The sequence below is a fragment of the Montipora capricornis genome, chromosome 3 (assembly GCF_036669925.1).
Source record: "Montipora capricornis isolate CH-2021 chromosome 3, ASM3666992v2, whole genome shotgun sequence".
In the NCBI taxonomy this organism is placed as follows: Eukaryota; Metazoa; Cnidaria; class Anthozoa; order Scleractinia; family Acroporidae; genus Montipora; species Montipora capricornis.
In genome coordinates, this window is record NC_090885.1 from 11,829,411 (window position 1) to 11,843,591 (window position 14,181).

The following is a 14,181-nucleotide window of genomic DNA, read 5'->3' on the forward strand; positions in this document are numbered from 1 at the left end:
AGGGATGGAGGTTTTCGTTCCCTCTCCCTCTCCGTTTCCTCTCCGATTTAAGAAAAGCCTGATACTCAGGCTACGTGGACGGAGCCATGAAATATCTACAAATTCCTTCTTTGCGTTCATTTTCGGATATCAAAACAAACCAAGTTGCACATTTATGACGACTAATGGCATAAATCCACTCCGTTTGGACACACACATATGCTTCCGTTTGAACCCGTCTGCACCCACGGGCCCGAAAGGCGCAAACACAAAAAATCTCAATACTTCATCTCAGTGTCATCTGTCATTTATTTCGGATGCTCCAATGAATTATTGGAAACGTTTAATTACTTGGCCTGTAACTACTCCTTAACCCTTTCTCTTCCTCTGCCTGATGACAGACGGTTTTTCTCGTCAATGAGGGCCTGCTACTGATTCAGATAAAATACATTCATGCTTGACTTTGTCGCCCAAGCTTGTTAAGTACCCTCCACAATCAGAGCAGGTCAATATAATTTCACTTAGCAGTGACCTCGCCCTTGCTTGAGTACTGATGATAGATTTTTCAGCGACCAGTGTATGTTTTTCCCTCAATGGGATCAAGATCTGCCAGCATATTTCACTCATTTACGCGAAGTATAGCTCTCAGTCTCAGTATTTATGATCAGTTTTGCTTAATTAAGTAAGCACAAACTCGGTCACGGTTTGGAAACTGACAGAACGAGGCCACCGAGTAGAAACCGACGTATATCTGCGGTCGGCGCGCAGGGCCAGTGAAGCTCTAAAATTTGACTGACACAAAGATTAACGAGAGTTTTGGCTGCCTAAAATTTTCCAAGGCTGCCTTCGAAAGTCGAGGCCAGTTCTTTGTGTATTTGCTGCGCACAGTAGCTAGGATTGCTTCAATTTTAAACACGTTTTTGCGGCAAAATTCTCAGTTTTGAATTATTATTTTTTCATAATTAAATGTATAAAAACGAGGATCTTATTTGAATCTCTTCTAACCTTTATTTTAACGTCGCATTATTTCGTTTGTTTCCGGAAATATAAAAAAGGTGAATTGCAATGATTTTAAAAAGGCCCACAATATTTTGAGGTCACAACCAAAGAATTAAAGAAAAAGCTCTTCGATGCTCTGGCGGTAAACGTTGTCAAATTGTCCGTTTTTCAAAGCGAATATCGTCAAAATTACTCAGATATTTCTACAGTTTCAGCAGTTTTATAAATTGATAACCAACTTCAAATTGCTCAATTCCCCTGTCTGAAGTTGAATTTGCCAATTTTCTCCTGTAGGGTACGTACCAGAATCTATTTTTTTAGGTTGCCCTAATTTTTGTCAAAGAAGATTGAATTTTTTTAATTGTACATCGGCCGGGAGACTTTGTACAATAAAGAATTGTCCCTTTTGCGGCTGCTTCGCACCTTGGAGACCGATTGTCGCCGTACTGAAAAACACAAATTGCATTGTGATCAGTTTGCAGTGACCTGTTTTGCATGCATGAGAATTTATCATGTTAATTCCTAATCTATTCTCTCCAACTGCATTAATAACTCCCCCATTTCAACGAACGCTTTGCGTAACACTGGGCTTAATTTAGCTAAAAAGGAAGATCACTTGCGTAGGAAACGGTCTTTTTATTTTCTTTAGAAAATTTGACATATTTTTCGATGGATAGACGGCCTTCGCGTGACAGGCATGACGTCAATTTCTCAAATGATCAACAATAATTGATAAAATACTACGCTGTGATTGGTCAAGGAAATTCCCAGGATGCAACGCGCTCCTAGCCCGAACTGAAAGAGACGTTTTTGCTCGCAAAAGAAGCGAACGAACGAACCATGGCACGTACAGTGGACTTATATAGGATGCTTTGAAATTTGGCTTTTGTGTAACTGGTAAATTCCATGAATGGGATAAATTGATATGGCTCCTCCAGGTGAGCTTAATCTTCTCAGAGAACCTCAGCATAAAGACAAAGAGAAGGAAAACTACAATGGATATATAACGACATCGGTCGCTTCGGTTGACAAACCACAGTTTACTTCTTGGACATTTTTGAATGGCAAGGTGAGGATTGGGCCGGTGGAATCTGGCAATGGGTTTATCTTACTGTGTCTGCTTTGGCTCGTCTTCGCTTCAGTGCCAGAGGGGAGACTTCACGGAATTTGCTCTGTGGTTCAGCGGATTTTTACAGTTTTTTTACCGCTTGTTTGCTTGGTTTGTGTCTTTTATTGGGCCGAACTTCTAATTCATAAATACTGCAAGAGCCAGCTCTCCTATGCTGTGTTCCCTGTTTGTCTGCTGGGAGAGCTTTGTACACAAGTTATCCTCGGTGGATCGGATTTCTTAAGAACTACCTTCCTCTTTACTTTAGTTATGGCTGGTCTAGTAACAGTTGTATTTTCAAAACTCAAAGTTCTTCCCACAAGTATAGCGTTGTTACTTTTGACAACTGCCCGAATGTCATGCTGGATAACCCTTCGCGATATTCCGTCTTTTTTGCGGCCATTTCTGGCGTATTTTTCAGCGTTCAGTGGGCTGATATTATCGAGAAACATTCAAGCATGTTTTACGGCAACTTCAGTTGAATCCATTCAGAGCAAAGCGCCTTTAATAAGGAGAAGAACGTCAAGTGTTTCTTCCACTAGCAGCTTAAATAGTCGAAGAAGACCCTCACTTCCAGCGCTTGGAACTCAACCAAAGGTGAGGGACCTATAGCGATGCGACGTTTATTTCCTTAGCTATAGATTACGATCTCTATATTAATGGGCTTCCAAGAGCATTTTTTAACTAGCCAGGGTCTTTGACCTGTCAAATTGAGGTTTTGGTCGAGAACGGATTTGGCGTCGAGATTTTGTGCAATTTCACAATAGATGATCACTGAGACACAAGACGTCCATTTACCTTTTTTCCCTACATTTATTGTAATGCTGTTTACAATGTACCTTCTGTTTGTATTTTTACGAACGAACTGGTGTTCGTGTTTTAAAGATTTGATCAAAGGCGACCTGCGCCCTCTGATTCATTTCAATGTTGTTCTTTTCAATGCGATGAAGTGTTCGAACAAGCGGCTGGGAGGAAACCCAATGTAAGCGTTGTACATTCGAACAGGCATTAAACTTTCATAAGCGCTATTATGGAAATCATTCAGAATATCGGGTCATCGTCTTTCTGAACTTGAATATGTTTAATGTACAATCTGCCGGGAAATTCGATATGTTTCGTGGTGGTTGCGGACAAAATTTCACATGTATATGAATAAAAGGACAGAATTTCTCTTCCTTCCCTAATCTTAGTAACGCAGCCAGGCAGGCTATTTGGAATCACCTGCAATATTGACCAATTTCTTGTTGTGCAATATATTATTGCATTGTTGGTTCGTCGACATTTGTTATGGAAATTATTCCCAATCTCTCTCTATGCTCAAGCCGAAATGTGAAAGTCGTAGTGCTGTGGCCTTCGCATCTGTTTTTTTTTTATTATTGAAACTGGGACTAAATTATTCTTCAGCAATGTAAAGTTGATTTCTTTTCAAAGGGGCGATCTTCTGTGGTTTATTGTAGACGGCAGGGTATTATCTTTTAAGCTCTCTACATGTTCGTTAAATCTCGTTGTACGGCTGGTGAAGTAATAGACGGTAAACAACAACTGTCCATTTCTTGTAAGTCAGAGGCTAGATTTACTTTGTCAGATCAAAGCTAATATTTCACCCAGCTAATTTTGATAAAACATTGAAAAGATGGAAGTGGAAGTTCAGCACGGCTGAGGTTTTACGCGGTTGTGATAAAAAAATCCTTATTGAAAGCCTCAACAGTAATTATTGATTTTGTGTCTTCAATGGCACTTTTTGAGAACTTAATTACGAATTGGACGCGTTGTTGCCAGTTAACCTTCCTTGTGATTACTTTGCAGTGAGAAACGTTTTCTTATTGCGCACAGTTCTTGTGTAAAGGATAACAACTGAGATTTCTGGTATTTCATTTTAAGGAGCTAAGTGATTGTGTTGAGGTTAATTTTTCAATTTACGTCTAAACCAAGTAAATATTTCAAAACTCTTGTGTAATAATCACATTGACTATTAGCAAATAACTAAATAAATACATAAATTACTAAATGAACAAAGAAGTAAACAAATAAATATGTGAATCTAAAATATCCCAGTTTGTGAGTAGTAATAACATCTGTGCAATGTTATTAAGTAAGCCAAATCTTGTGGGTTATCTCATGTTCAAGTGGTCATAGTTTTGTGTGTCATGAAGAGAGGAGGGATTTATCACCATTTGTGCCACAGTCAAGTTCAATTTATAATCCAAACCTTCTCATTGTTTACTTTCAGAACTTGCTTATGTAAATTAATCTCTACATAAATATATTGATCTGAAAGTCATTACTTGTTGCCTTAAAGGATTGAGGGAATGGGGGACAAGAGCTTTTGGAATGCATTGTTTATCAGGCAGTTTAAAATATTTTTTTTGTATATAAATCAGATCACATTGCCTTCAACCCTGGGGGCATTTTCTAATAATTTCTTGAAAATTACTGACATGCACAGCATTGTAGGTACTGCAGCCTTCAGTGCTTTTAGCTGTAAATGAAAAGCAGCTGGCATCCAGCAGATGTATCACACCAACACATCGTGCCATCAAATTGAAATGGGGAAGTACTAAATCCATATCAAAAATGAAATCAAACTTTCTTTCATCCTGGCTTTCTCTGGTTTTGATTCAGATTGTTAACACTTTGTGTTCATGCTGAGAGAGATAAAGGAATCTTGTCACTGTTAATATTATTGTCCTGATCAGTGTAATACACTTAATGTAATTCCTGTCTCCACCAAGTTACTTTTACGTTTTATAGAAAACATGTTTTGTGTTTGCTACTCCAAAATGATTTGAAATCCAATAATTCCTTGATTTTCACTGACATGAAATAACTGTGTTAAGTACGGTTTGCGTGTGGCTGTTGTTTTTTATTATTTTTTCCTTTCAATAATGTCTCCAGATATTTGCAGCATTGAACCCCAATAGACTGTCGCTTTTGTAATGTAACACAAAACCATGTTTTTTACTTAGTAGGCTTAGAATTTCTTTGGGCATTGATTAAGAACCACATGATTTGCAGTCACATTCAAGTGATTTTTATACCTGCTTTAATCACTGTTACATCACTGAATATTCAGTGACTTTTGAAGTCTTTATTTTCCTTCTACAAGTTCTGCATTTGTTGGTGTTACTAGCTGGTTAGGTAGTTAAATTTAAAAATATTTGGTTTCATAGGGCAAAAGCCAAATGTAAATAATTTATTTCATCCCTGAAATGCAGCCCCATTTTGAGTTAAGCAATAAACATAAGATATAAAATGAGAATACATGCACAATTAAGTGATAAAATAAGAACACAGGGATTATCTATATTTCTTTTTGTGGTAGTGGGTGTGCATAAATCACAAAAATAAACAGGTCTGTTGGAAGCATGCTTGAGTTTCAACAAAATGAGCCCCAAAATCGGCAAGAATTTGTGACGCTGATGAATAATAAAGCAGCTGCTATTTCCAAAATGATGGAATTACCTTGGTGATAAATAACCTCGTCTAGGAGATTAAATATTTGACTTTGCAGAAACAATGGTAAACCTCGATCAAGAGTTGGGCGATTGTGATCTTTGTGTATAATTCGCACATTTCTTGTCAAGCTTTACAACATTTAAACAAAAAAACGAAACTAACAAAAACAAAAACCTGGTGTCTTGCCATCATTTTTACACAGGTGTACCCTTGTTTTGCGAGTAAACACGCAAGGTAACAGTAACTTGACCACGGCCCCCGCTGAATTCGATGTTACTTTCAATTTTGTGATTTACTTGTGCAGCCAAAAGTACAATAGAAAAATTGAACGTAGCAAAAATCTCCCAAAATGTTTTTCTCTGATGGTAACTGCTGTACAGTTGTTTTCATGTCGCAAATTTTGTTGCTGATGGCAAAATGTGTTATTCTCAATCGGCCGTCCTGAAAACTTCCTTCTGCACTTCCTAAACGCTGTGTATCAATATTTATTTACTTTTGCATCAATATTTGTTTTGCAGAAAGCAGGCGAACTAAATCTGTTCCTTGCTTAGTTCACAATTTGAGCTTTAAATTGAATTTTTTTGGTCCTGTGTTTCTGGCACAAAGTGGTATACTTCTAAGGTCTCCCATCCAGATACTAACCCTGCCGGCGAGGAGTTAACTTCAGTGAACTTTTGTATTAGAAAGCGGTCAGACACTCGGAGTGCATGCTTAAAATTGTGGTGAAAAAGAAGTTGTAAGGGAACTTGAAAATGATCAACATGTCAGCCGTGAAGCCAATTTTTCTCAATTCTCTTTTATTTTCTTCAGTCTTTCTAGGTTTAGTATTTTGTTAGTAGCCACATGTTTTCTCAGGTGGCTAGTTACCTAAGACATCTACCATGGCACTATAATGATATATGGTACCAAAACAATATTGTGTACTGTTAGAGCTGCATACAGTAATAACCTCCATATAAGAACACTTTTTTCAGGTTTAAGGCTGATCTTGTTCTTATTTGAGGGATACTTAGCGACGAATCATCTTGAAAGTGTTCTTAAAATGTTCTTAAAATTGGTTTCAGAAATACTTCAAATTAATATATTACTAGAGGTTTAATTAACATTCCATGCTGTTTTGTAATAGATTTTATAGTTTGTAATGGTCCTGAACACCATAGTGCTTTTGATTTAAGTTATTGTACTGTATTGTTTCCTTATCCTAGCCTAGGGGGAGGCCTCTCTCTCTGCAGTGGGAGAGAAGGAGAGCCTGCATGCATCCCTCTGAATTTTGAATGCCGCCTCCTGATCTCACGCTAAGAGAGCTGTCGAAAATTAGCCAATCAGGAAGCCACGCGTTGTTTATTTCATATTGCTCGAAGCAGAAAGTCCCAAAAACTGTAAAGGAATGAAGCCTTCCCCAGAGAATGCTAACAACTACTGCAGATGCTGTAACTGACATAGCTGAATATTCTGTATGGTAATTCGTTGAAGTCCCTTTCCACAGAAAATGTTTTTCGTTCGTCGAGGAAAAATTTAGCACACAAACTTGAAATGATGGGAATCGTAATAGGGAAATGCCTTTTCTCTGACCTCTCCACTGTGTGAGCCTGGTCGACGACAACTGCTGCCAAATTTCGGTAAAGTGAAGGGGAGTTATTTTTTTAAAGCTTATTTTAATAAATACAGACATTACAACTACTACATCACACCTTAATACAAGACAAATATTCTAATACCTACACCATTTTATTTCAAAGGCTTATCAAGTATTTGTGGTTATAGATATTTTATGTATTTTGCTGTTGAAAATTGGAATATTTTGTTTTCAAGTGTATTGGAGTATTGCAGAGTTACGAGGAGATTGAGCAATCATTTGTGGGACCGCATTGCCATTTTGATCGTTTCTTTATTCATTGCAGGGCACTGTGGACTGCACAACTTTAGGGGAGGCTCATGGGATGATATCAGACTTGCTGGCCGATTCCAATTTGCCCCCAAATGTAGCAAGCACTCTCAAGATAATAAGCACCATGATAGCACCTCCCACTGCATTTCATGTGGGACAACGTCCTTTTGTGTCTCCAATGACTCCTCTCATAGAGAAGTTTCGTGATGAGCATCAGGAGGACAAAGTGAAAGATCAGCCAGATTTGAAAGACGATTTGCCATTGCCAATGGTTGGGGTAAATTATAACTTTTAATTGCTTTTTTAAGAGAGCAGTGGGTGAGCTGACCCTGAACTAACAATAATAATGTTATCTTGTGATGGCAGACTTCTTAGTTACATTACTTGACACCTTAAATAAATTTTGTTCTCCTGATCTACGTGGTTTTGGTGGTTGAACAACTGTCAAAGGATCATGTTTGATTCTGGTCATCTAAGCTAATAATGGCCACAGCAGACCTTGAAAAACAGGCTTCTTTGGCAGAGGTAGCTAAACCCATCATTCTTATGTCATACTAGCTTTGACAGAGATCCCCTGAAATCCTGTGTTTTCCTGGTGGTGCACCGGTGGCTCAGTTGGTTGAGCACCGGGCTGTCATGCAGGAGGTCGTGAGTTCAACTCCAGCTGGACCCACACTCAGGGTCTTTAAATCACTGAGGAGAAAGTTCTGCCTTTGTAACTACATCTGCAAATGGTTAGACTTTCAAGTCTTCTTGTATAAGGACGGTAAGCCGGAGGTCCCGTCTCACAGCCCTTGTTCATTAACTCTGTGGGACGTTAAAGATCCCACACACTATTTGAAAAGAGTAGGGAACGGAGTTCCCAGTGTTGTGGTCTGACCTTTCCAGCATGTGGTCGGCTTGGCAGGTTTAGCTTGAAGGGCTTCTGTGTGAATGAGACCACAATTGTGTATAACAGCCAGAAGTCAGGCTACTTAGCCAAGTGTTGGAGCCTCTCGTAAATCGTAAATTGTAAATCCTAAAATATTTTTAACAAACCCTGACAGGAGTATTACAAGCCCTCTGGATTTGAGCACATCCTTGGTTTGATGGTTGAAGTGTTATTAATTATGATCAATAATATTCTTCGTGTGTAGAAGGGGTTCAAAGTAGGTAGTACAAACAGCAAGCCTATTATTCTGACTTTTTCCTTTGTTTGCTCTTCTGCAACTTCAGAGAATCCGGCGTTCTCTGAATACAACAGGAAGGCGCATGTCAAGCACATGGACAACAACAACCTCGGCAACTGGCATGCCAACTCTTGATCCTGACGTTACAGTTGGGCGAAATACTCCAGTTGTGACTTTCACTGAGCACAATAATTCAAATACTATTACTGCTAATAAAAGTCCTCAGAAATCACCCTTGGCCGAGGGTGCTATTACAAGTACAAAAAATGGCCCTCAAGAGACTATTGCCAAACACAGACCTACGTGCTTCAGCGGCAGTATTCCTGCTCAAAGTTCTCAAAATATGATACAAAAATTATCGCCAGAAATGGCACCATCTGGCTCACCGCTCAGTCCACGACGGTCTCCAGACAGGGGGAGTTCATCTCCTGTACCCCCTCCAAATATGATGAGAAAATCACCAGACAGAATGTTTGCAACTTCAAATGTATTTAGAAGACTTAGCAGGGAGGAAACTCAGCTTGTTAAAGATGCTCTGGAACAAGCTGAGCATGAGCCAGAGGACAAAAATAGTGACAAAAAGGACGAATCTGTGCCTTGTAGTTGTGAGTGTCATCATAATTCTTCATCAACCAGAGAGGAAAATAACATGAACCAAACTACAAAGGATTTGGAAAAGGAATGCAATTTACCTGAAGATGCAAAAGTGCTTTCCAAGTCGAAAGAACTTGATAAGCTTTTAGATCAAATTTCAGATTGGAATTTCCCAATATTTGATGCAAGTGACCATGGAAATATCTTGACTCAGGTAGGATAACACTTTTGCTGGTTTTAATTGCTTTTGTTACAACAATGCCTTTTCCATAAGATTTGTGGCAAGTCGCTGATTTTTGGAACTGCATAACTAGCTTCTCAAAGTGTGTCAAAATTGATATGTGTTGTAAATTTAAAAGTACCAGTAATGCTGTAGTGTGATGGATTGTGCTGAGGACTGGAAAGCATTTACTTATCCATTGTGGTATTATTTTTCTCTCCTTTCCTCCATGGATATCCGAAAGAGCCAGTTACTAGTTCATTACCATCGCTGAAAGAAACTGTTAGTTACGTGAATTCAAACCCAAACACAAAATAATGTTCCAGGATGTTTTGTCAACTGTTGCTATAGCAACAATGACACAATGTTATCGCCTCTGTTAAGTAAGAAAGTAAGAAGTAAGTTAAGTTTGGGACATTTTTGAGCAATCTTTGGGTGGAATAATTGCTTAAGCTCAAACCATATGTGCTTTCTGTGGACATTTCTCACGCACTCTGAAAGTGAGTCCCTCGTATGTTTTCAATACTTCTTTACACAGCTGAACTTAGATTTGGGCACAGCTCTCACTCCTGTTTCAAGCATTTCGTTACAAAGTATTGTCAGAACCCATTTTCAGATATTTCTGTGAGAGAGATAATATAGCAAAACGTCCATTTCTACAGTTTCAAGAGCTGCAATGAACGTATACCGTGTGGTACCAGCTGCGTTCAATCAATTTCAGTGTTTCATCGTAAAGTATGTTTTACGTTAATTGTCAAGCTGAATTTCGTGATTCGCAAGTCTCTCTGATATACATGTATATTATTGCACTTTATATAATAACCAAATCAGTGCGATGATTGGTCAATGAGCCATCATGGCTTATTGCGCCAGTAAACTCATAGAAATTTCGCACGTCCTCCGGATTATATTATATAAAAGCAACAGACCACAAGTTTCTGTGCTTTGGAGGCATGATAAACCACTTGGGATGTTGGAAGAACAGTCGCCTGCGGCTCGTGATTTACAATTCTTCTTGTGCTCTTCCAACATCCCGCGTGGTTTATCAGCCTATAAACAAAAGAAACTCGTGGGGTCTATTGCTTAATTATTTACATGAAAAGTAGAACTAATAACCACAGCAATAGATCGTTTTTACTGTCACGCAACCAAAAAAATAAATGTGAAACCGCTAGATGAAAAAAAGCCAAGAACTTGGAATGTTTTTCATAAACCACATCTTCGAGTCTCAGACCTGTCTGTGCGGTACATCGGTTCTGAGTTATTTGTCCAAGCGTTTCACGCAACTTAATTCACGGGCACCCAACGTCAATTTTCGGACAATATCTGTTCGGAAGACGACTTGAGATCTAGAATTTTCGGAACATTTGTTGTAAAATTTATTGCTTGCCTGCCTGTCCTAGGATTTTCGAACTTCTAGAAAATGGTATAATTGCCCATTTTTAACGGATTTTTACCTTAAAAAGGTCACCTAGAATTTTCGGGAGCCTTTGTTCTGGCAAAAATTTTCGAAAAAGTAAGTTTTCATCCCTATAATTTTCTGACCACTAGACTTTCAGCTAGGAAATCCAAACAGAAGCAAAATTTGTAGGGGATAAAATATGCCTATATCTACAGTTTAAATACTAAAATACGGTAAACAAGGCTATGTTTGAGTGGTTTTGAACTATATTCTCGTTGGGTGCCCCTGTTAATTGAGTTTTGTATGGAGTCTCGATCAAAGAGGGACCGCTTATCAACGAAAACATCTGGAGTTCACTTCTCCTCTCCTAAATTACTTGAAACGCTCAACCTGCTGACATTCATAGTTGTAACCAAAATGGGTTTGTAATCATGGTGTCAGGCAAGGTAACGATTCGGAAATTCAAAATGCTGTATTTTCGAAACGAAAGACGTCATGAACTCGGAACTGGAAACTTGAAACCTGACAAACGATTGATTTCTAGGTCATCTTTAACTACATTAAATAAAAATTCAAAAGATGACGTCACTCTGAAAACCAACTATTCGTGCTTCAACTTGCTGTGAAATAGAAGTTGAAGTGAACTCGGAAAATTTTCATTGTGATGAGTATGTGATGCTATTTGGTTCCCTTTTATTTTCTTCAATCTTTCTGAAATTTACTATTTTACTAGTAACCTCATGCCCTTTTAGGGGGGCTATTTACGTTGTATCGTTTCCTCAGAAACGATGCTTCTTCGTTATTTTGACCACAAGTTACCTTCTTAAATAAAAACAGATCGCCCTCACTTCCAGGTGATCTGGTGACGTAATTTGGAGGACTGGGAAGAAAATTTAAACGCCGTATCCCACAACCGCGCGCGGCCTTAGGTTTCCAAATTTCCTGCAGTATTTCCATTGCCAAAACTCAACAGATCATTCCGTGTCTCCCACATTTCCTGTTACTGAATGAACATTCAAGTAGAAACCGCCGAGAAATAACCTCGCCTCTGTCATGTTGAATTTGGAAATAGCATCCAAGGCCGCGCGCGGTTGTGGGATACGGCGTTAAAATTTTTCTCCCCGGTTATGATTCAGAGTCCAGCAAAGGGCAAAGTATTTCAGTCCTGTCACATGTACTACTCATCTCAACAAGTACATGCTTACTAGTATTCGATTGTTTCTTTCCCTACTCTTCTTCTTTAGTTGCTTCCAAAGAAACTGTGGAAAGCACTTCAATAATCCGAGATTACTCAGCGTTAATCTGTACACTGCATCTGTGAGTCATGTGCAATTGCTTGATCAGTATTTGACTCCTCAACGTGTGCAAAATGGAGGATGTAGTAGACCTGGTATTCTATCACATTTGCAATCTGAGTAAGAGACTGAATCGGCAAAAGTGTCGAAGAAAACCCCGAGAAAAGTTATTCGTTATACAAAACGTAGAAAAAGGAGAACGAAAAATATAAAGAGTAATTACTAATTCAAAACCCTGAACAGCATCATCATCAATTTATTAACTTTGCCAGTCAATCTGGTAGAGCGCCACAACAGCTTGCGCCAATTACTTTGGCCCCTTTTTTACCCTCCCAACCATGATACTCAACAGAAGACAGACCACAACACCGGGAACTACATTCCCTACTCTTAGCGATAAGTGTGTGGATTCTTTTTACGTCCCACAGGATTATGAACATTGAAGGGTTGTGAGACGGGGCCTACGGTTTATCGTCCTTATCGGAGAGGACTTGAGAGAGTAACCATTTCCAGATGTAATTATAAAGGCAGTACTTTCTCCTCAGTTATTTAAAGACCCTGAGTGTTGGTCCGGCTGGAGTTGAACTCACGAACCTCCCGCGTGACAGCCCGGTGCTCAACCAACTGAGCTACCGGTGCGTTCGTGTTACCCAGAATTTGTATGACTTTGACTTTATTATCTGGAGATGTTGAATTATACTCAGGCCCTAGAGCAGTAATTAATATGTGGTGGGTCTGATAACCTGTTGAATGAACTCTAGACTGTGCTTGCATTGTTTGAGACCTTAAGCTGTTGGTGGCGGCCAGTGTTGTAATTAATTGCTTCTTTAATTCCGTATCATATCAGTTGTACAGTACTGATGCTGATCGTCATTTAGAAATAAGAGCTGCAGGCGTTCATTACTTCCAAGACAGCTTCCCAAGAGGGTCATAGCCATGGCTAAAATATTTTAACAGTGTTGTCTATGCAAGGAACATGGGCTGATCACATAATGATACCCGCTGTGGCAGACGGAATAAATTTTAAAATTTACGTTATAGAAACAAGTTAAAATTTGTGGACAGTCATTGAACCAACAACTATGCTACAAATTCCAAGACGTATAGAGGTTTTTCACGGCAGCCATGTTGCATGGCAGGAACAATGAAAATGTTTTGCATTAGAAAGAACATTTGTTCCCATAGGAAAAAGAATCGATTGTTCCTGCCATGCAAAACCTCTATTTACATAGGAAGCACATGGGAGATGCATTATGTGCAACTTCCATAACTGATGGAATTTCAGTTAAAAAAAGATTGTGAAAAGTTAACTTAATCGGCAATAGCTAAAAACAAACGAAAACTGAATAGACCTTGCACATATTTCTAAACCACACAGCCCTTCCCTCAGAAAGCAAGCAATATTGTTTACTAATCCATTTTATAGTGCTGATAAGTGATATTAGAAATTGTTATTCTGTGATTGTTTCAACACCACTGACTTTGTGAAAACAGTTGACACATGCAGTCTTTGAATGTATGCTTTTAGTTTTACTTTCGGAAATAACCTCCATACGTTCAGCTACGCGACTACTGCGTTTGGGCGAGCCTGCTGTGTATTGATCCGTATACGAACTGATGTAAATGCATCACGTGGGGCGTGACGTACTTCGCACATGCTCGATGGAAAATATGGAGGTATATCTATGACAAAATTTAATGATCATTATTGAAATAAAATCGTCCAAATCATGAATGTATCGATCCAAAGCTGAATGGCAACAAGCCGATTCTGCAAATGGCCATCATGGAAAGAGGCATAACGCAAAAAGCCATAACGCAAAGCGGCATAACGCAAATAGCCATAACATAAGGAGGCATAACGCAAAAAGGCATAACGTAAATAGCCATAACGCAAACAGCCATCACGCAAATAGCCATAACGAGAATAGGCATAACGCAAATAGGCATCACGCAAAGACGCATAACGCAAATGGCCAAAGCGCAAAAAGCATAACGCAGAGCCATAACGCTGAGGCATAACGTAGACAGGAAGAAAAAGTGCGATAGCTATTATATGTCCTTTCCCTTG

The 14,181-nt window shown here is 39.0% G+C and overlaps 1 protein-coding gene across 1 annotated transcript in view; it reads left to right on the plus strand.

Annotated features, from left to right (window-relative positions):
• Positions 1–1,792: 1,792 nt before the first annotated feature.
• The window catches only part of LOC138042220 (cGMP-inhibited 3',5'-cyclic phosphodiesterase 3A-like), a 24,027-nt gene continuing 11,638 nt past the window's right edge, over positions 1,793–14,181 (plus strand). Inside the window, exons 1-3 of the mRNA XM_068888034.1 lie at positions 1,793–2,683; positions 7,444–7,707; positions 8,646–9,407. Of these exons, the coding sequence (XP_068744135.1) occupies positions 1,904–2,683; positions 7,444–7,707; positions 8,646–9,407 (1,806 nt within the window). The 5' untranslated portion in view covers positions 1,793–1,903. The remainder of the gene's footprint in view (positions 2,684–7,443; positions 7,708–8,645; positions 9,408–14,181) is intronic.